Source organism: Oryzias latipes, chromosome 5, assembly GCF_053564925.1.
Source record: "Oryzias latipes strain Hd-rR chromosome 5, Olatipes_Hd-rR_3.1".
NCBI classification, from domain to species: domain Eukaryota; kingdom Metazoa; phylum Chordata; class Actinopteri; order Beloniformes; family Adrianichthyidae; genus Oryzias; species Oryzias latipes.
In genome coordinates, this window is record NC_136241.1 from 29614979 (window position 1) to 29637629 (window position 22651).

General features: G+C 40.1%; 2 protein-coding genes and 1 long non-coding RNA gene across 3 annotated transcripts; 2 read left to right on the forward strand and 1 right to left on the reverse strand.

Moving 5' to 3' along the window:
• The first annotated feature begins 1223 nt into the window (after positions 1 to 1223).
• LOC105354133 (uncharacterized) lies at positions 1224 to 2237 on the forward strand. The gene is made up of 3 exons (XR_013656227.1): positions 1224 to 1350; positions 1418 to 1503; positions 1589 to 2237. It is a non-coding gene; the product is annotated as an uncharacterized LOC105354133 (long non-coding RNA).
• A 7990-nt stretch (positions 2238 to 10227) lies between these two features.
• Positions 10228 to 15970, reverse strand: si:dkey-28n18.9 (sorting nexin-6). Its single transcript, XM_004069105.5, has 14 exons — positions 15770 to 15970; positions 15491 to 15601; positions 15303 to 15410; positions 13890 to 13950; positions 13625 to 13749; positions 12637 to 12720; positions 12480 to 12554; positions 12362 to 12392; positions 12177 to 12264; positions 11868 to 11907; positions 11689 to 11775; positions 10905 to 10994; positions 10738 to 10803; positions 10228 to 10664 (listed from the first exon to the last, which is right to left on the reverse strand). Exons 1-14 carry the CDS (start codon positions 15773 to 15775, stop codon positions 10530 to 10532), a joined length of 1107 nt encoding a protein of 368 aa, XP_004069153.1. The 5' UTR covers positions 15776 to 15970; the 3' UTR covers positions 10228 to 10529.
• Positions 15971 to 17131: 1161 nt separating this feature from the next.
• On the forward strand, positions 17132 to 22133 carry zc3h10 (zinc finger CCCH-type containing 10). Its single transcript, XM_004069106.3, has 3 exons — positions 17132 to 17304; positions 17617 to 18854; positions 21502 to 22133. The coding sequence occupies exons 2-3, from the start codon at positions 17754 to 17756 to the stop codon at positions 22006 to 22008; spliced, it is 1608 nt and encodes a 535-aa protein (XP_004069154.1). The 5' UTR covers positions 17132 to 17304; positions 17617 to 17753; the 3' UTR covers positions 22009 to 22133.
• The last annotated feature ends 518 nt before the right edge of the window (positions 22134 to 22651 follow it).

Sequence of the window (22651 nt, forward strand, 5' to 3'; positions counted from 1 at the left end):
TAATCTTTTGGCACTAAAAACAGCTTTACCTCATGCAGAGGCTGAGGCGTGCTCCTGTACCTGCAGCCGCACACACAAGCCTTCAGAGGATTGTGGACTGGTGTTCTATTAAGTGCAACACAGGACCACATCAATCATCATCAACCAGAGCTGAGTGATTGACCAGATCACCTTTGTGGCCCCACAACATCATTCAAGAGGAGGACAAATTGTCTTCATCAATACTAAATTAATTTTTTCTCATCTGTATTCATGTGCTCACCTGTATACATGATGAGCCACACACAGTTGATTATGGAGCCTTGTGTGCACATCCATTGATCCTCTTTTGAGGTGAATCAGAGCCATAGCTTTGGCTTTAGATTTGCTCATGTCAACTGAAACAAACATTTCAAAAGGGTGGCCATCCTCACGATCTTTGTGTTTTGCTTTGCATGATCTCGATTCTCCCAGTGTCCACCTAGTTTGCCTAATCATTGTCATTCATCCACCTGGGAGCCACATTATTTAGGACGGACAGTAACTCACATTCCAGCATTTCAAAGTTTCCATAGTTTTTGCTTATTTGTTATTTGACCCTTTTTCTGTCCCTGCCTAAGATTAAGTCTGTCCCCTTGGTGTATCTACTTGCCTTTTCTGCCTCTGAGTTTTGCCTCTGGATTATGGATTTGTTTGCCTCCCATGAGGGATTCCCCCTCTTTCCATGACTGTTCTAGCATGCTCCTTCTCTGTTTTTTTGTCACTAGGAAGTTTCAGCAACCCCCCACCCTCACCCCCACCCCCCGCAACTGGCGGAACATTTGACTTTTGAATATCTTCAAATAAATTAATATTTATTTATTCCCATGTGTTTCTCTAGTTTGAGTTGTCCTGCTTGGAACATTACAACCATGGCTTTTACTTGATTCAAAAAAATAATTCTAATTCTCGTGTAAACTTCATTATGACATCTGCACAAGGAGTTCTTGAGTGTTGCATGCTGTAGGCTTTGTTCAGATGTGTTTCTCAGAGTTGTGAAATGGATGCTTCTGCAGCTTCAGATCTCCTGGTTTAAGATAATCAACTACATGTCATGTTTGAGTCACACTGTGCTCTACACACTTCTCCTCAGGTCAAAAGCGTTAAACACTTGTTTGTGTTCCGACCTGAGATTGAAAACCTTTTTTCCATACAACGAATGAAAGCTTTTGTGGCAGGATTAATTGGCTCAGGTGCTGTAGGGCAGAGGATTACTAGCACTGGCCTCATGGGGCGCTATAAAGGGCAAAGAAGCCTTCACTCGGCCAGGGGCAGCATTTGGCCATTGGAACCGCCCACTTCCTGTTTTCACACCTCCGGCTAGCCTCACAGGTAAAGTAGCGGTGGTAGGCTAAGGACAAGAGTTTGTTCGCTGCCTCATATTAACACACTCTTTCAGCTCCGGATGAGACCTGCAGGCACAGATTGAGCAAAATACAGCCTCTGCCATCGAGCGCGCCTCCCAGGTGACGAACAGTCTGTCTGGTAAGCCGGCGAGGGTCAAGTCCTGCGCTTGCCTTTAAGCTGTTCTTTTTTTGTTTTATTTTGGTAATGTTTGTTGTTCTTGCAGCGCCGGGGACTTTCTGACGCTCCCACCTGCTGAACAGCTGCTGCTTTTTATATATTGAATTTTAGAATTATTTTAAGGAACTGTCACCGCTCGTGATCAGAATCCCTGTAGACTCCTGACCAGGGTTCTGCCGGGCCCGGGTGCTCCTCAGCTGCCTTTGAGCCTGAGCAACGGAGGACTAACGGGGCGTCACGCCTGAATCCTCCACCAACGAGAATAAAAGCTCGGCCGCGCTCCGTTCATTGAGCAGCACCCTACGGGCGGACTTACTCTCACGAGAGTTTCTTTTATTTTGCTTTTAGCATTTTTACACAATTCTTTTAGACCTGTGTTTTAACTGGATTTTATTGTGTGATCCACCTTTGTTTCCCCCCTCCCTCAGTGCTGAGGACTCAGGTGCCAGCCCAGAATTCTAGGTGGAGGCTATCCCCCCCAGTTTGGAGTGACGTGTCCTTGGGTGAAGGTTTCACAGTGTGTGTGTGGTCTGCATCACGTGAGTGGGGTGAAATTTTATCTTTGTTCTCTGGGAGCCTCCACCTCCCTTAAGTCTGCTGGTCCTCAGCATACTGAATTTGTTGTGTATGTCTTTTAACGGGTCCATTTTTAATTGGTTTTAATGTTTTGTAATAAAATCATTTTAATTTTTGTACCTCCGTCTCCTGCCTTCTTTTGTGTGCATCTGCCAATAGAAAAATAAACTCCCTCGGGACCACACTTTCTTGGTATCAGTTAAATATACAGATAAGTCTAGAAAAGAGGAGCAGGGGTTTTCATAAGAAAGTGATCTTTTTTTTATTGGAGAAAAAAGAAAATTAACCAATCACATAAAACCTGAATGAAAACTGAAAGATCCAAAGAGGATCTGAAAAGCATTTTGGCTGCAAAACCTTTGAAATTATCAAACAGAAGTAGACATTTTACACAATCTCTTTGAAGGACATAGTGCCAGCATCGAGACCTCTGAGCTGGAGGGAAGTCTTGCTCTTTTTCTGCCTCCAGCGCTTGATGAAGCTGCACCTGAGGTAGAGGATGGATGACCTGCTATGAGCCAATCACAGAGTGATGGAGAGCCTTTGCAAGACAGTCAATCTTAAACACATTTAACCTGCTGGGCATCACAAGGGCAGTCAAGACATCTGTACATGGACAGCACTTTTTGTAACTGTTTGGGTTTGGGTTAAAGCCAGTTAAAGATGTTCTGTCTGCCAGTGTTGGAGAAAACTGCAGCAGGATTTCTGCATGGTTCCACAAAAACAAACAGCATTGTTAAAGTTTCCTTTCATGAAACTTGTTTTGCACGGATTTCCAAACTTTCTGCTTCTGTCTGCCAACAGAGCTCTTACATCCACCAAATCAATGCTTTTAACTGTTCATCAATCAGTTTGGTCATTAAGAGAAATGGTGTCTTTGCAGTGACCGCTCCTTAAACTCTGCAACAGCCCTTTGAATGTAATGTGCCCCCATCTGTGGAGTACTGAAACCTGCATGGCTGACTGTCTTCTCCAGTCACTTACGGCACTTAACACCCAGCATTCAATGTATTCTGTCATCACAGCAAAGGCTTTCTTTGCTCTTTTCCACTATGTGCTTAAAAATACTGTTTTTGTTCATTTTCAGCACAAAGAGGATGTGTTTGCTTGTACTGACGCAGCTCTGTTCTTCCCTGACCTTGCAGTAGCAGTGCAGCTCTCAAAGGTTTTTCTTTGATGACACAGATAAACAGAACTGGCATTTCTTTGCACAGAAACTTTCCTCGGTATTGGAAAATATTTATCTGCTGTGCTTTTTCCTCACTCAGTTTGTAGCTGTACTGTTAACAAACGATTGTTTAGTGCTCATTGTCCCAGTGAGAACAGCTCTAATAAGTGTTGGGATTGTGACTCATACGCCGGCTCTGCTGTTGTTTCCCTCTGAGCTCTCACTTAGCAGGAAGTCTAATTCCCAGTTCACAAGGGGTCTTTTGGACAGGATGGGGCATGCGCTCCTTCATCAGTCATTATCACTTCATGACAAAAATTCATCCACTTCTGTGATTTTTACCAAAATATGAGCACCACCTTCACAGAAAACCTCAGTTTATTTTTTCCCTTTGTCTAAGCTTTGCCTAAAGTCCCACTACGATCATCTTTTGATCTATTTTTGAAACGTTCTCTGCTGTCTTTGAATTATGATTATGCCGTTTTTAAGCAAATAAAAAAAAACATGGGTTGCTTCTGCAGAGCGACAGATAGAAATTTGCTTTTGTTGGCGCAGAGCAACCCCGCCACGTCCTTCACTTCCCATTGCTGGGAACTCTCCCACTACCTTACAGCTCCTCACACACCCAATCTAACATTTGCGGTGCAACAAAAATTGCAAGCAATATTGGAGCCATCCAGGCGAACAGTTATGAGCCAGATGCCAGCTCAGACAAGAAAAACAAAGACATACATGGAGATAAACAAGTGAATGCTTTAAATTGGTGAAGCAGGAAGTTTGTGGTCCGCCCAGCATATTTTCTGTGTTTTTTCAAAAGGCAGTTTTTCATCTTCTCCTGATTTACAACACTGAAATACTGAGAAATGCAATTTTAAGCTTAACGTCCCAACAAATGTCCCCAATTTTTAGAAAAATGCCACGATAAACTGTTTAAAACACAAACGTTGGAGTATGTGTACTTTAAATTTTCCTCAAATTTGGTTTGTAAGTGACTTATTTAAAAAACTTGTGTTGTGATGAAGAAAGAAATTATGCAGACAATTTGCTGCTGTTTTACCTTCTTTCTCATGAAATTAAGTTGCCCTTGTAAAGTATAAATGATACTTTGTCCAATTAGAGAAAATTTCATTCAGACTTTCCTTGTCTCTCATTAGTTTGGTATGAATGTTTGTGTTTTTGGAACGTCTGGTAAAAGTTGTAGAACAGCATTTATGGAGTTGACAGCTAGGAAGGTAAAGCTCAGGAGATATCTGCAGCGATCCGGTTTGGAGATGATCATTCTTCTGCAGCTGCTCTGTAATCAACAGAAAATTACCCTTTATTGCAAACTGTACCAGATTTTCTTTCTGTGTTAAAAAAAGTCCCTGCTGAGACTCTGGGCTAAAAAAAAAAACACAGTCTCTCCAGAAAGGGAAGGCACATTCCCAGGAAAAAACATTTGTTCTAACAATGCGCAATTTTCTGACTTGTGCCCTATAGAAATACGTCTTTATCTAGAACATCCATGAAACAGACTGTATTTCTCCAGCTTGAGCATTTGCATATTAAACTATATAATCCAGCAACCAGGCTTCCAGATTTGCAGGAATTAAGAAAATCCTCAAGAAAAGCCTTCCTTACTCCACTCTTACTCTGATCTTCTCTGACAGATGCTGCACACTTGTGATTTTCAAATCCAGAATAAAAGAGCATTTCTTTTCACTGTTCGGAAACTCCATTTGACCATGCATTTGATCAGATCAGAAGTCCTCTATGCGATTGAGGCTCTGTTCAGACATTTGGCTGTTTTGCTATTCCTATTCTGTTAAAATGTCTGTGCTTGAAATACAGACGCATCAAAACCTTTTAATTGAATTTTGTTTTGTTCAGAATTTTTGTTTTTTTTTGTCCTAAAGTAAGCTAAATACCTGCATTAGTGCACGTTCTACGCTGATATTCATAACAACTGTCATTGAGGGAAACCTGGTGGCCGAGCATTAATGCATTTTTCCCTTTTTCCTGGACTGTATGTCAGCATCACTTTGTCATAACAAAAAAACAATTTTACTTTTTTTACATTCCATGAGCAGAGACACGAAAAGCATCAACACTGATTTTAAAGTATCTGGGTTGACTGTTTGGTTTTTTTTTAAGCAATTTATCAAACACATTTTTCTCCTGTTTAATTTTTTCAGTGCAAACATGAAAAGTCTACGATCGGGTTCAAAGAACTACTGTCAGAACAGAAAAGGCATCAAACAAAACTCTGGTCCAACACATCCTCATTCAATATCAAATGTGTTCTAGGACAGAAAAATAAGATTCACAAGAAAGTCTGAACAAAAGGGTTTCTCTGTTGCAGAGAAAGTACTATAAAACACAAACAGCAGACTGTGCAAATATAATTCTGTTCCAACAAAGCAAAACTATTACAAGATATTTGAATGCAGAGGAGCAGCAAGCTGCCCAGGAGTTTGTGAAAAGCATGAAAAGAAAAAAGCGAGCTTGCTCAGATTAATGAACAAACTGTTGATGTGCAGTCGTGAATGACACTACACTAGAAAACAACTCTGAGTTATAATGCTTTTATCAGGTAAAGCACACAACATAAAAAAATTGCTCAATTTGAGTGGCTTTGTTCCGTCTTTCTTTCTTCTCTTAGCTCTTGATAGCCCTGCAGTAGGAATGGTCTGATTAAGAGCACAATCAGCAGGGAGGCAGGCTGTGTGCTTTCTAATTGAATCATAGTGGGAGTTTACCAGGCATTACCTGTGACTGGAATTTAATGATACTTTGCCTGTATTATCTCAAAATGTAATTTAGGAGCCATAACCAGAGGACATTAATGACTGTATGGACAAGTGAAATTAAAAACAGGAATTGAAAATGTCTCTGTGACAGATGTTGCTGCAGGGGCGTTCGTGCTGTTTGCCCTTGAAATGCTGTTTGAAGGTGGAGAGAACAGAGTCTGTCCTTTAGAAGACCTGGTCTCCTCTGCCATAGCGCAGCATCCCATCAAGTCATCTGTCCTTGAAATAAAGCTGCATAATTTTACAGCACTTCACGGGTTTATTTTCTACTTTAATCAAAGTGCAATTCAGGATGAACTCCAGGATACAAAGTTAAGTTTTGCAAGATCTTTTTTTGCAGTGTTGAAAAGTTTTTTTTTTCTTCGAAGATCTGAGGATCCAGGTTCCTTAGATCTCTCAAACCTCCCTTTGCAGTTGCAAGAGACAGGAAGTCGAGCAGCTCTCCCGTTCTTTAATCTCTGCCTTGAATTTGAAGAGCGTGCGGCACACGATATATCTTCCTGTGGCCACGTGGGAGCCCACGCAGCAGCAAACGCCATGTTAATAATGGAGATGCAGGAGAGCCACATGTTAGCACATGTGACAGGGTGACCTCTGGGGTCAGGAGCCTTGTGTTGTTGCTGTGGAAAAACTGATGAATAATTGATCTTACAATAATGGGTGGTTGTAGTGTGTGTGTAACGGCGTGTGTTCTGAGTTATGAACTTGATCATCCCTGGACAACAAAGCATCATCCCAGTTTTACTGAAACTGTTTTGTGTGCATCCCCCCCATTTTTTTTTTATATTTCATTAACGAATGAATAAAAGATGATGTTGTAATTTCAGAAAAGCCTCACCCTGCCCCCCCTATGTCTCCTATGAGAGGGTTTTTGCATGTTTTTGTGTTTTCTGGGAACCGTCATGTGTTAGGAGATGTCAGAAAAGTCACTGCTGCAAACAGCACTCAACAATCCTAATTAACAGTACCAGGCCATCACCCGTTATCCCTTGAATGCATGACAAGCAGTCAGGAGGAGTGCATGAATCTATTAATATTTAAGGCTCTATTCAGAACTGAACAGAAACATGGGGAAGATTAGCAATTCTAATGCTTTGCAGTGGATTGAGAATCGATGGAGGATCCAATCAGGGGTTGAGAGCTGCCTTGAGGGTTGGATTTGGCTCTAAGTGGTCCAATCTTAATGTCATTCCTATTATAAATGTGAGTTATGAAGCTGCTCTAAACAGAAGCAGGACATCAGACATGCAATTTTTAAACTGACTGTGAAAAAATCGAACAAAGCGTCAACAATCTTGGATAGAGTTTTTTTACTGTCCATCATGCTTTTTGGTTTGGGATTAAGCAGCATGGATAAACAAGATGACAATGTTGATTTTTCCTTTGCTTTCCAAGGGCTGGGACCCCCCAGAGACAGCAGTGAAAACACTGTCTCTGTTGTGCTGCAGCTTGTGCGCATCATTTTCATGGTTCTGGATGAGCATGTTGTAATAGAACGCCCCCTTGTTCAACTTGTCAGTGAAACCTACCAAGCAACTGTGGCTTAACTTCATATTGACTCTCATATAACCAGCTCCCAAACCCCATCTAATGGACGCGCTGCAGCTTTGAGAGACTGGCTGAGTCATGGCACCTTGTCCTACTGTATGTTCACTTTTCACTTGACAAACCGGCTCTTGTCAGGGCACGGGACGATATGCTGAGTGCTGCCTTTCCACCAGTAATGAGCTGCTTTAGAGAATCAGCTCGAGGTGTGCGCTTTCAGTAGGACGCACACACTCTCCTGCTCACACAGAGTGTTGCTATGAGCTACTCACCCCTGAACTGGGTCATGCTCTCAGCGGAGGAGAGCTCTTGTAGCTGTGTGAGTGTGCATCCACCATGCACATCAGTCAGCCACTGCAGCACCACAAAGAAAGCAGCAGTAATGAGGCTCCCCTGCTGAGAAATTCATCTGCTCTGATGCAGTTACAGGGATCCTGCATGAGCATCCAGAATGAGAATGAAAGTGCAGAGAATTATGTGATGAAGCCTGTGAAAGATTACATTTCTTAATTGTGCTGTCTCTTTGTAATGCAACAATGGAGGTTTAGGTAGATTTTATGAAATAAATAAACAAATAAAAAAGAAGGAGCATGGTTAAAATTTGATAAGTTTCATTAAAACCACACAGCGATGAAGTGCAAAAGCTTTGATGGTGACATTTAAAGAGCCATTGATGTGAATGTAGAGAGAGGATTTTTATCACAGAATAAAATTAAAAATAATTATTGGCTAGGACAAAACCTCAGATCAGCTGGGATTTTAACAAGAAAATGAACACATTAGTAAAAAATTCTTTGTTTTAAAGTTCCCATGATTTTCATGAAAATCTTTGTTTGTGGAAAAGGGGATGAGCTCATCCCTACACTCTTTTTCAGGGGTGTTCAAATCCAGGCCTTGAGGGCGGCTTCCAGCTGGTTTTCCAGAAATCCCGCCTCATCTGCTGTTGATTACCAGGATCAGGTGTGTTTAGCCAATAAGGAGCTTCTATGGCAGCTTGGTAAGAAAACATGTTGGACGCCGGCCCTAGAGGTGTGGAATTTGAAACCCCTACTTCAGTTTTGGTAGACCTTGTGCGGTCCACCTGGAGCTGGGAAACCAGGTTACCGTCCGACATGGAAGCACATGATTCAGCACCAAAGTGAACACATTTCTAATCAACTATCTTGACTCGAGGAGAGACGACAATCCGTCATCAGTGATCTGAGGTGAAACTTTATGTGATCTTTGCAGAGATAAATCTTTAAAAAGGATGATGAGCGAAATGCTTAAGAAAAACAAAGACACTATTGAAATGAATTGGTACTAAATTTTGTCCACAGTTTTTTATGATCACTTCCTTGTTTAAAGACGTATTGATTCAAAAAATGTGTTTTTTTGTATTTCTAACATGTTCTTGTGGCATTTTTCTGATGATAGAGGACATTTATTTGTAAAAAAAAAAAGATCAAAATTGCATTTTTGAGTATTTATTTATTCAAATCGTTTTAAATTGTGAGGGAATGAAAAAATATTTTTGAAAAAGATTGTATTTGTGACTAAAAATATGCAGTTATGCCATTTTTGTTGCACCCTCAACATTAGGTTAGGAGTGGGAGGGGCTGTAAGATAGCAAGAGAGCATGTAAACAGAGAGCTCTCATCAACTATGAGAGAAGTAAAAGCCCTCCTTCACTTCACCAACAGAGGGTTACCCGGTGCCACTCCTGTTGGCTCAGTCGGTTGAAAATGTTTATTTGTTGGGGGGGCTCTAATGATTTTTCATAATTTAAAAAATCACAGGGAAAACTTTGAAAACAGATCAAAAGATGATTGGAGTGGGACTTTAACATAAAAAGGCAAAAATATTACAATCATTTTCATTTATCATCAAATGCTCTATTTTTACACAAACACACTTATGCACAAATGTAGTTTTTCACAATTTAATGAAAGCATCCTTTTTTGTCACAAAACGTGCAAGCAATGGACAATCTTTTCTTTTTAGAGCTAGCCTAGAATAGAGAGTAATAAAATGATCAAAGTTATTGTTAAGGTTGAGGAGCAGGTTGGTGTTTATGAGGCTGGATGATCCTCTAAGCCAGAGAGCAAGGATGAAGCGAGAAAATATGTTTTTAAAGCAATTTAAAAGAAAGATTTTGGAAGAATTGAAAAACATGACCTTAGCCCTCCTGTAGGATTCAGACTTTTTTTTCCCTTAAAGTTAAATCTTATTTCTGCCCACTCATCTCTCAGACCTATTCAGTCAAATGGGAAATGCTCCACCAGAAGTCACAGAGCGGAACAAATGAAAGGAAGCGCACAGCAGTGTTGAAGTGAACTTAACTCCACAGAAAACAGGGAGGTGGAGGCTGACGCTTGGCTTATGTGCAGAAACCTTCACCATCTCTCGCAGCCACGTGTCAGCGCTCCTTAAGGTTTCTCTGTAATCACAGGGGAAACAGAATGGCTGCTGGAGAGATCACTTACAGGTATTCACAGCTGCGGAGGGCTTTCAAAAAGCCAAACAAAAAGACGGTGCACAATGTCCTTGCTGCCATGTCCTTGCAGAAGCAGTCAAACCAACTGATTAATGATCCAGCAGTGAGAAACTCACACAAAGGCAAGTAGGTACTTTGGGAATCAATTCATCACACTTTATTTTGTGAGCCTCGAGCTCCTGCAGTACAATACAATCTCAGCACATTGTGGCAGCACAGTAAAAGCATCTCACTTCCGTATCACTTCAGTATGATGATACTAGATTTTTTTATTGTGATTTAGGAGAATATGGGTAATGTGTGCGAGTGTGAGCATCGATTTACCTGATTGAAATAAGAAAATGTTTTGTGAGTGAAGGAAATGTACATAAACCACCCTGTGGTGCTATATTTGGAGGTTCAGGTTATGTAAAAAAGTGAATCCTTGAAGTCACTACATCCGTTTAAAAGTTTGCAGATGCTGGCTGTACACCTCAGCGCTTTCTTTGGCTGTAAGAAGCTGCTTTTCACACCACTGAACCAGAGCCTGCTGCAGTGTTTCCACGTGTTTGCTCTCCAGCTGAATTATCTGTGGCAAAGAAAGGAAAACCATGAGAACCGCCTTCTGCAGATCTGTGGACAAACATCAATGTGTGTCTTACCTCTTTCTTTGCAACCTCACAAATCTGCCTAAACTCCGTCTCTGTTGCTTTCTTTGCCTCCTCCATCTGAAGAAAGTGAGCATCACCTTACAATGTGTCTTTGTCGCTACTCATGTGTAAGTGCTGCCACCTGCTGGTCACCAAGGAGAATGCGCCTAAAGTCTCACCGCAGTTTTCTTCAGGGGTTTGGCCTTGTCTGCATTTTTCGTCGCATTCTGCAGCTCCACCAGCTTGCAGGTTCTCCTAAAAAGCATTTCCTTTATTTTGAAAGGAATCAGAGGTTGAAGTCAGTCAGTGTTTCTGTTTGATATGTTTTACACATACAGGATTATGGAATTACGTTTCTGCCATAAACTCAATGTAATTTCCATGTTGCCTTGATTTGCTTTTAATAAGGAAAATTAATTATAAATAGTTCCTCAAATTTTCTGGCTATTTGTGATTAAATTGTGTGCAACTATACGGGTTGAATATGTAGGAATTAAACAAAAAAGTAAATGTTTAAAGACCTCCAGAAGCTCAATCCACTTTATTTCTCTAACATATTTACCTGAACCAAATATTTTTAAAGTTTAGGTTAAAAAATTACAAAGTTAACTGCAAAAACATTGTTTCTTACAACACTAAAATAAATAAAAAATATTAAATGAATAGTTCAAAATAAATAAGTATATAAATAAGAAAAAAATCCTGAATAAAACTATTTCTGTATTAATTTAAAGGCTAAAGAATACAAATTAAAATATTACAAATGTATTCTATGAAAGTCTAATAGTGTTCATTTATTGTTTTACACAGATTTCCTTTACTTTAAAAGAATAATATTGAGAGATATTTTGTGCTTTTCTGGATCTTTAAAAGGTTAAAGCACGTCATGCTTTTTTGGGTTAAAGATACTCGAGTTTGACTGAACAACTTTGCTTTCTGGGTAGCTTTAAATGAACTTCAGACCTTTTCTGCCTCCTGGTATCGAGACTCCAGATCCAGACCCAGTCCAAGAGTATTCATGTCATTCATGGCAGCGCTAGTCATGCTTTTCTGCAAGAAAAAACACACAAGAACACAAACAGGTCATTTTTGGGGCAGCAGTGAGTGACAGGCTTCTACAATATTTGGGTTAAAAGTTTTACCTTCATAGAGTTGAAGACTTCTGATAATTTCACACAAACCCTGTAGAGAGGTAAAGAAGTTTGTCATAATCAATTACTTTACAAGCTTCTTTTTTTTTGCAACACAAAGGTATTTAGTTTATTAAAAATATTTGGGACAGTGTAAAAAAAGTTATTAAAACTAAGGAGGACCAGACTATTCAGCCTATAAAACCTTAATTTAAATATCTTTACAATTTTTTTTACAGTTTGGTTGTTTTAGAGATAAAAATAAATGACACAAACCAAAAATGGTCAGTTTGATCACTTGTTGTGTGTATTTCCCCTTACTGAGAAAAATCGTGCTTTTCAGGATTCTCCTCTGGTTCCATGCAGAGGTGAAGAGAGGCTGAAAAGTGACCGCAGGCAACTGCAATTTCTGCAGAGATGCAGCCACATCATTTCAGTGGAACAAGAAACACATAAATCCCAAAAAACACAACATTTAGAAAATGACAAAGGCAGATGTTTCTTACTTTGCTCTGTAAGCACCACATCCAGGAATTTCTAGATGTAAAAAATGTGAATGTATCAGGTTTTCTCTGAAAACACGTGAGACGGACAAAAACAGAGACAGACAGGCGACTCCCTCACCTCAGCGGCCATCTTGGTGTAACCAGTTAGCAAAAAGTTGTGATCTCGCTTGGTTTGGAAGAAGTCGTCCACATCCTAGTGAGTCAGTTGTTAACAGCAATGAACCCCCCCCGACATCCAACATCGACATGTTGTCTCTGTGTTGCCTTAGGCGTACCTTATGGCCCTCTTTCCTCATCTCTTCCACGGCTTGACTCAGTCGGTTGAAAATGTTTTTCTTTGCTTTCTGTCTTCCTGGAGGCTGGACATAGAAATTCAAGTTTTTCATGCTCTAAAAGCAATAGTATACAACAAAGTAACACATAAATGTAAGGTTGACTCATATTTTAAAATGCATGCTTTACAAGCTGCACCTGTAATGAGGCACTAATTTCTCTTTGAGCTTCAGTTTTATGATCAGAAGCTCTCCTTTGTGTTCATTTGCATAGAATCTGATTATCCATAAATGAGAACTCCTCTATGCTTGTCACATGTGCACACATGCATTCTATAATTTAATAAGCTAAAAAAAACTCTGATAACAAGATCTTAACCTCTGAGGTTGAAAGTCGTCTTTTTTTGTGTGCGTCCTCAAACATTAAAGTCCCAGTCCGATCATCTTTTGATTTATTTTCAAAGAATTATTTTAATTATGATAATGCCATTTTTAGCCAAAATGAAACAAACTGTGTTGTTTTAGGACATCGTTTCTGCAGAGCAGTGGTAGGTCATTCGAAATTTGCCTCTGAGTTGTGGGTGGCACGGAGCAACCCCGCCCCCCTTCCCTTCCTTGTTGTTAGAGCTCAAGCAAGAAACAGAGTATTTTCTGCGTCACAAACTGTATTGTTCTTTCATTTTTCAGCTTAACTTTCTTTAAATAAACCCTCTGTCATGAGAAAAATGCCACAAGAACATGCTAAAACTCCAAAAACACTATTGTCATCAAAGTGGTTCTGCAAAGTTATAAGCGTTTGTGACTTTAAAGTTTACTCTGTTAGTCACATGACAAACCCTTCCTCTGGAATGATGCTGTAAAAGTTTAACTATTTTTATCTCTCTCTTGTAAAAACAAACATCCTCACACTGTTCTTTAACTCTTTTTTTTACTGGGATATAGTTTGAAAAAAAGGAATAAAAAGTGGAGCAAACCAGTTTTGGCCACTTACATCTGAGCTCGTCAGAAAGATCTCCACGCCCTTGTTTTTGCCGAGTATACCGTGTGCCGCTACCTGCCGGAGGAAAGTTTCCAGCGCTCTGCAGTACGGCTGCCACTCTCCCAATCCAAGGACACCTGCAGATACGACAAAAACATTTCTGATTTCACTTAAAAAAAATCTCTGATCAGATACTAAACCGGGACATTTTACCGTTTTATCTGGTAAACGTTCATGCAGATACAGTATGAGGCGTTTAATGTGATGACAGACTCACCAAGATGTTTCAGAACTTTGGACGATGCGTTCACCTGAGGTCTTGCAGGAAGAGGAGGAAACTTGAAAAACCAAAAGAGTTGTTTTTCAAACTCAGTTTTAGAAAATTACTCATTTCATATCTACTGTAGGCAAATCAATGGATTCACATACTCGAACAAACAAAAGTGTTTCCAAAGTGCTGCACAAGCAGTCATAAAAACAATCACACTACTAAAGCTGCTAATAAAACTATAAAAGCAAAATTATAACTACTAATTGATAAACATATGAGTAAAAAGGGCTTAAAAACATCATTGAAAATAAGGTTTCCTGGGACACTGAAGCTGTAAACGAATAAACACTGGGGCAGAGAAGCACCGTATTTAGTCACAATTGTGATATACCGGTAAATAGAAAATCTTTGGAGGGAGTTGAAAGGTCATGTTTCCTAGTGATAGCCCCAAAACATCACTAGAGGAGATCTTCATGGAGGAATAGGCCAAAATACCATCAACTGTTTGTGAAAACCTTGTGAAGACTTAAAGAAAATGTTTGACTGCCGTCATTGCCAACAAAGGGTATATGACAAAGTATTGAACTGAACTTTTGTGATTGACCAAATGCTTATTTTCCACCATTTTACAAATAATTTCTTAAAAAATCAGACAATGTTATTTTTGATCTCATTTTGTCTCTCACAGTTAAGGTTTACCTATAAGGAAAATTGCAGGCCTCTCTCATCTTTTTAAGTGCAGAAACTTGCACAATTGGTGGCTGACTAAATACTTTTTTGTGCCACTGTATTTGGCAAAACAGACTTTAATAACTTAACAAGGAAAACATTATTCACTTAGACCATGCAGATGTGTCACTTTACAATACAAGATAGTATGGAGAAGAGCAGGAAAGACATGATCTTCCTGGTTAAAAAAAGGGGGATGTGAGCAAAAACCAACAGATAATGTCTAACAAAATTAATATATTTTTAACATTTTGGCAGGTGCAAATGTAAATGCATCTATATCACAATAAATTCATTGCATTTTTTAGCTTCTAATTCTCTTTTCACTTCTTTGGTTAAATTCTATATTTTTCAATTTTTTTGTAATCATTTAATTATTCTTTTGTACTTGTTTATCTTAAGCATTGAAAAGCAATTGTTCGGATGTCATTAAACTGTGTCAGTTTTAAACTATTGTTTGATTTATAATTAAAAACAATGAAAACTGCACATTTAGCTCATGGTGTCAAAACAAGACATCAGTTTCACTTTAGTCTTATGCACACCCACAAGAAAAATGCCAGATAACAGAGCTTGAACAAACTGTAATGTCTATTGTGATAAGATTAGTTTGTGTTTCTGACGTGTGATTGTTAGGAAAATATACACCGGCTACAATATGGGGTCAGCAGATGCTAAAAGAGGTCTTACTATGACTCCCTGTATTCCAGGGACATCCTCCATGGAGTAGAGGTGCTGCTGCAGCCATTCAAAGTCTTCGTAAGTTCGATCCACATGAAACTCTCCTGTTCCAGACAACTGCAACACCCAGTGGAAAGAAAATCAAACATTCATTCAGAGAATAAATCCCCTTTGCAGCAAAAACATACATTTTATACCTTCTGAGACACAATTATAAAGGTGAGCGAATCTCCCTCTTGTAGCACTTCTGTAACTTTGATGTTGTGGACTTGGACGCTCAGAAATGAGGACGTATCCTTCACTTCTTCCTGCAGAAAAAAAACATGTTAAAATCTTTGTAATCAATGCCTGCAAAGATCAAACAATGACAGGAGAAAGAAGAAAAAGCACACTTCAGTCCTTTGATGGATGATTAGTTGGGTTTACAAATCACATGACACTCACGCATTTTCAAAATTGATATCTGCTGGACTTACCATCATTTTCCGTCTATCAAATGTTTGCTTCCAGTTTGCTTTGAAAAAAAGTTTGAACCTCCTTTTATTTCACTAAATTCAGCTCTTTTGTCTGTCGTTTGCTCTCCAGCTTCAATTGCTGAGAGGGCACAGGATATCCTCTGGCTCAAAGTGCACAGTGGACCTCAGAGAAGCAGAGTAAAACGTTGGTGAATGTAATGTGCTGACGTTGACAAACAGCAGTAAGTTAGTCAGTAACTGTGGACCTGAGGCACGCCCACACAGGAAAAGTGCCACAACCGTCCACTCAGTTATCTCTCAGCTACTGGTGTTGCTGCCTGCTCCATAAAAAAAGAGTGAAGTAAAAACTCAACTTAGACTGAGATCAAGCCACGTTTAATCAGGTAACTTTATTATAAATACAATAAAAGTATATGGAAGCAAAAAAAAAAAAAAAGTACATAAAAAGATTTTTAAAAACTAATAATACAGATCTTCTTCGTTTTCATCCTCTGAAAAGAAGATAACATTTGGCTCAGAAAAGGAGAAATGTTCATATAAATCATCTTCTTCTTCTTCTTCCTCCAGAGGAAAACTCCAGTGGAAGTGGAAATCCTCCATAAAGGGACTACCATGGAGGTCATGAAAGAAGTCAGGGAAACTAAAGTGGAAGCCTGTGTCCTGTTCTTGGTCTGTGTCAGCGTTTTCTAGGAAAGCGCCATGGCCCATACTATCATACTGCCTCCTTTTCTCCTTATCAGAGAGAACCGAGTAAGCTGGAGAAGGGGAAACAGATCATTAAAAATTTGTTTGATTTCACATCATTTAATTTCATGAATGGATGAAATCATTATTTACCTTCAGCCATTTCCCTGAAGACCTTCTCTGCATCAGCGCTCCTGTTTTTGTCTGGATGAAACCTTAGCGCCAGCCTGCGAAAAGCCTTTTTTATCTGGCTCTCGGTTGCTGTTTTCTCAACTTTCAGGATGTCATAATAGTTTTTCACCGTCCCTGAGGCTTCCACCAACAGCAGCAATAAGACAATGCAGACTTGAAAGGCTGCCATCCTGGGCGACAGCAGCACAAGTGCAGGAACAACTGAGAGAAAACAGAAGTGTATCAAATATCTAGCAGCTGCTATCTTGTTTAACAGCTCATTATCATAATAAACAAAAGGCTACCGTGTCTGGTCGTCATTGGAGGTGGACTTCAACGTATTTTCCAGAACGCCAACCTCCAAACACCGTAAATGTAGACCGTCTAAAAAATTTTGTCTTATTTTACAAAATGTTTTCAACGAGAAGCTCTTCTCTGGAGCTGCAATGGGTCCCTCTTACCAGTAGAGGGCGCACAATAGTATGGAAATTAGAAATTGAGAACGGAGGTCTTCTTTGGTGGTACTGAAAGATACATCAATAGACGTGGTAAACAACACGGAGGCCTGAGATATTTGAAGACAAAAACGCAGAAACGCTTGTTTATTCGAATATTTTTTATTATAATAGCTGCAGACATTGCGGCTCCGTGGTGCTCCGTTACTTCCTCGTTGTTCTAAGGTACGTTTTAGCAGCTAGGCAATGTTTGTAAGCTATTAGCATTGCAGTTAGCGTGGTAAGCTAGTCGCAATCACTCTATTTAGCCTTTTTCATATTAATAATGTTGCTCAGCGTGTCCAGAACTTCCTAATATGATGTTGATGCCTCAAATAACTATGTATGCCTTAATAATATGGATGTTATTCGCCATACAACTGTTGGGAGTTGGGAACTTGTTTTTATCTGAAAGTGAAACTTCTCCTATATTTATGCCAGAATTTATATTTGTATTGGAAAGGTGCTTACAAGAGCTTTTATTTGTTTGTTTTGCAGATCAATGCGTAGCAGACTTTCTCGATTCAAGGATAAAGGGTTCTCTATGACTTCTGTTTATGTGCATGTTTGCCAGGTCGCGTCAGACACCCCCACATACATGAGTCCTATTTTCTCCTTAAGCCGGGCCGAGCGCCATGCCTGATCGAGACAGTTCCTACCTGTCAGGTGGTGGTGGGAGTTGTGCCATTCTGGTTGACGAAGGTCCTGGTTCTGGTTTGGCAGGGGGCTCGGCAGACGTTGGCGGAAGCGTGTGTGGCTCAGAGGGCATGGGGGGCGGAGCGGCGCTTGGCAATGGCAGCAGTGGGGTCGGAGGCCAAGGAGCAGGTCTGGCATTAGACGGCATCTGCAGGGACTTTATACGCAACGTCTGCAAGAGAGGGAAGCGCTGTCGTTTTAGACACCCGGATGTCAATGAGGTTCCAGACTTGGGAGTCCAAAAGAACGAATTTATTTTTTGTCACGACCATCAAAATAAGGAGTGTTTGCGCGCCAGCTGTCGGTTTGTCCACGGCTCAAGAGAAGATGAGGACTATTACAAGAAAACTGGAGCACTGCCCCCCCGTCTCAGAGGAAAAGTTGCAGCACGACTCGGACTATCCCCAATGGACCTCCCCCACAGCCGCGGCGAGGTTCCCATCTGCAGAGACTTCCTTAAGGGAGAGTGCCAAAGAGGCAATAAGTGTAAATTTCGCCATGTGAAAAAAGACTACGAGTATGAACCTTCATGGGCTGGAGTGGGTGCCATTATGGGTCAGGGGACCAGTGGGGTGGTAAATACTGGAGGAGGGATGGGTGGGGGAGGGGTCACCTGTGGAGCAATGCAGGGACTTGTGGGAGGTGGAAGTGTTGGTAATATAATGGGGACTGGCTGCCCTAGCCTTGGGGTTTGCAGAGATACAGCTATCTCAGGAGTCGGTGGAGTAGGAGGAAGTGGCATGAGCGGTTGCCTGTCGCTCGGTTCTTCTGGCCAGCGGCGATACGATAGGAGCTCTGTGTATGAACCACTGCTTGACAGTGGGCTGCTTGAGGCCAGCTCCTTGGAGGCCTCAATGGACCACACTTCCCTGCAGCTGAAGAGACGACGGCTGGAGGGGCTCCGTCTGACAGATGGGAGTGGAAGTGGACATTATGAGTTCGGGGTTCAGGCCACCCTGCCATCTCGTCCTTTGGAGTACAGATTCCTCGAAGAAGAAAATGCTCTGCTGAGGAAGAGAGTGGAGGAGTTGAAGAAACAGGTTAGGATAAAACCTTTGAAGCAATGTTGTCAAAGTCACACTGACTGAAGAGCACATTAGTGTGAACTGGGTAAAATGTATTGTTTTAAAAAGCCACTCTAGGTTATCCCAAAGTAGCTTTTTTTATTTGTCCACTTATTACATATGACGGTTAGTCTTTGCATCCTCCTGAAAAAGAAGAGGAATCTGATTAGCTTCAGCATTAAACCATGTCAAATAACATCTTTAAGTCTAAAAACGTTTCTTTGTTCACAGTAGGAATCAATTTGATCTTCTTTGACAGCACATATTTGAAAATTTTATTCAGAACTGATTTAGAGGGGGCAAACAGAAGTTTTATAATCATATAAAACACAAAATCATTAAATAAAAACATTTTCAGTAAAATCAGAGTAGTAGGTTTAGGGGCTGCCACCTGGACAAAGTTAAAAGACGTTTCACCTCTTATCCAAAAGGCTTTGTCAATTCAGAATTAAACTAAATCTACTACTATGATGGAATCCACCTGGATGAATTTTTAGATACCATTTAAGACTATCGATCTATTTTCAAAGGAAATCCGTCTTAAATTGCAGACAGTTCAACTTCATGTTTAAAGTCTAAACTCAGAAATAAGTTTCCTGGTTCATTTCAAAATAAAATACATAATCTGTCTGGGTTTGTGTTACCTATGTTTTGTCAGATGACTAAAATTTATATTTAACTTAAGCGTCTGTTAAACCACACAGATAACTGCTTTTACATGCAGTGGAGCAGTCTTGCGAATAAAACACACCCTAGTAGAGTAGCAGAGACGAAAATGTATTTTTTGCTTTGTTGATGTGAATAACTTAAGATGTATCCCACATAAATCCACAGAGCATTTCTAAAGCAGTGCAGGTTCTGTGTGGAATGATGCTCTTCTGCTTTTTAAAAGTCTCCAACTGCATTTGGAGACTTTTGTTTTCCCGTTGCTGACAGAGAGGCTGCAGTCTTGCCCCCTCCTGATTCAGTGTTTAATGAGAGAAACAGTCAGGCTGTATTTGCAGCCTTTTACTCTTCACATTACCTGAAAACATGCTGGACTGCAAACGTGAAATTTGTTGAGGGACCACTTTGAATGTTGACTTACACTGACAACTTTTTAACTTGATTAAAAACAAGCGGAACATAATCCTGAAATGTAATCCGCAAGTTTCAACAATGGAAATTTAAATAGTAACCACTGGCAGAATACAGTTACTAATATTTGGTATCTGTAATACATACAGCAGTAGGATATATTCTGTTATATATAAATAAAAATAGGAAATAATGTGAATTTTCAATATACTTATAATAGGTATACTTATATATTACTTATAAGACTAATTGTGTTTTACAGTATAATTCATCTTATAAGTCAAAGCAAAAAAGTTAGCCACTTGAGATGAAAACTGAGTTTAGTTGGATTGTTTTGGATTTTGGATTGGATTGTTTTTCTAGCATTGAAACCATGATGAGGTACCAATGCTCCCCACATTTTTTTAACCAGTTTGACAGTAAACAGACGTCATTTTCAAGTTCTAACATAAAGATTTCTTTCTGTTTTATTCTCCAGTTTGTCTCAGAAAACAATCCAGCTGAATATTCATAGCATCACAGAATCCCTCTAATTGATTTATTTTTCTTCTTTGCACAAAAGATTTTTAATTTTTATTTACGAGTGATATAACCTCAAAAGACCAAGTTGAATCTGTCAGTGACACTTCAGCTCTCTTTAATGTCCCATGAGCCTTTTCACACACAACAAAACACAATGTTAAAAGGTCCATCAGTGATGTGTGGACAACATTAGATGGAAAAATTCCTACAGTTGTCTCACAGCACCGTGCCACACCACAGTAATACTAACAGTTAAAGTGAGCTTTGTTCTACTATGGCTGAGGTTTAAAATTACAGAAACAAACAGCTGTAATCAGCTTGAGAAACCCACATGCTGCCTTTACTATTGATGCTTTAAAAGACATTTTAATGCTTATTTCAAAACTCTTCCAAGGCTACAATCATCTACATTGACTACCTCGTCGTGTGAGAATGGGGAGCAGAGCAGGTGGGTTCTGCACCTGTAGTCAGAGCAGGATGTTTATGCGGCCCCGTGTTCGTATTTGTTCAAGGACTTGATCTGTCGGATTCCTCTGAGCATCTGGTCCACCCGCTGTTGCTTCTATTATTGTGACAACAGCAGTTCCTAGGAAGAACATGAATATGTAAAGAAGTCTGACAAGTCGGACTTTAGCTAAATGTTTCTGAGAATTATTGTTCAGGCATGGACATAAAGATGTTAGCATGTTTATCTGATCAATTGAATTTTATCTGTATAATATTTACTTTGCAGAATGTTAAAGACATTCCTAATTTGTTTTAGATTGAGTTTTATAAACAGTATTTTTTGGTTAAATACACAGTAAGACCTTTGTTCTGTAATTTTACTAACAAGAACTCTCATAAATCACTAAGAAATACCCTCAAACATCAGCTGATTCAAATAAAAAAAATCCTGATGGGAAAGCTTAAAAAATGTTAAGATGAAAAGTTAGGATTGCATTTAAGGAAGGATGTTTGACATAAAGGAACTTATTTGAAAAAGAAAATGCGCTGATTTGCTTTTATTTGTCTTGATTTGAAGGTTACTAATCTCCTCGCCACAAATGAGGTTCTTCTCGAGCAAAACGCCCAGTTCCGAAGCCAAGCCAAGGTGATGACCCTGTCCTCCACACCTGCCCCCACTGAGCAGAATCTGGCGCCCCCTGTTGGTGCTGTCAGCTCCTACAACCACAGCATTGCCCAGACCCACACTACGCTGAGCAGTGCCGGACTGCAGCCTCGACCCGTCACCCAGCAAGACTTGGTCGCTCCCACCGGTGCCCCCTCTGCACCCCCAACTAATGCGGCCCCACCAACGGCCCCCCACCTCAATCCTGAGATCACCCCTCTTTCAGCTGCCCTGGCGCAGACCATCGCCCAAGGGATGGCCCCGCCTGTTTCCATGGCCCAGGTGGCGGTGTCCGTGGCACCTGTTGCTGTGTCCATGACCCAGCCTCTGCCGGGCATCACCATGAGTCATGCCACCACCCCTATGGTGTCGTACCCCATTGCAAGTCAGAGTATGAGGATCACCACCCTGCCTCACTGAAGAAACCTAGCAGACTGTAGGACCCTCAACTGGAAGCTGCTCTTTTTATATTTAAGACTAAACTGATGGCTGAACTTTAATCATCCAAAGGAGGCTAGAATAAAAAACTAAATGACTTTACAACACATGGTGGTGTAATGTGACTTTACTGAACTGCTTTTCTGTCTACTTTTCGATTTGAGATGATGCCGGGCGGGCCACAAGCTCAATGGACCTTTTTTTTAATTTAAAAAAAAAAAGTCAACAGCCACAGAATGCGTGACGTTTCCAGACAGAGACTGCTTTGTGTCCGTTGTTTCTGTCGGTTGCTCTTATGTAAACATAACTTTGGTACTTTGCACATTAAAGCAAACACAAAAAAACAGTAACCATCTCACTGTCAATCCATTTTTATCCGTTTCTGCAAACTGAATATTTACATTCATAAATGTTTACGCATTTCGTAGTTGACAGAAGAGAAACAAACGTGTCCACTCCAGTCACATTTGTGCATGTAATTAAACAGTATTTAACACTGACGGAACAAAAGTGGAAATCACATGGCCTCTAAATTTAACAAATGTTGACACTCAGTTAAATTCTTTCGAAGGTTTTTGGGTTTTAAGTGGTATTTTGATTCAAGAGGTGGGACACATAAAATTTA

Excerpts from the sequence above, each read along its gene's own strand:
- si:dkey-28n18.9 (XM_004069105.5), bottom strand. Across the intron at positions 13,951-15,302 it reads CTGGAATACAGGGAGTCATA|TTTCCTCCTCTTCCTGCAAG; the intron begins GTAAGACCTCTT and ends TGGTTTTTCAAG. Across the intron at positions 11,776-11,867 it reads AAGTCTTCAACTCTATGAAG|AAAAGCATGACTAGCGCTGC; the intron begins GTAAAACTTTTA and ends TTTTTCTTGCAG.
- zc3h10 (XM_004069106.3), top strand. The coding sequence starts at position 17,754 with ATGCCTGATCGAGACAGTTCCTACCTGTCAGGTGGTGGTGGGAGTTGT. Across the intron at positions 18,855-21,501 it reads TGGAGGAGTTGAAGAAACAG|GTTACTAATCTCCTCGCCAC; the intron begins GTTAGGATAAAA and ends CTTGATTTGAAG.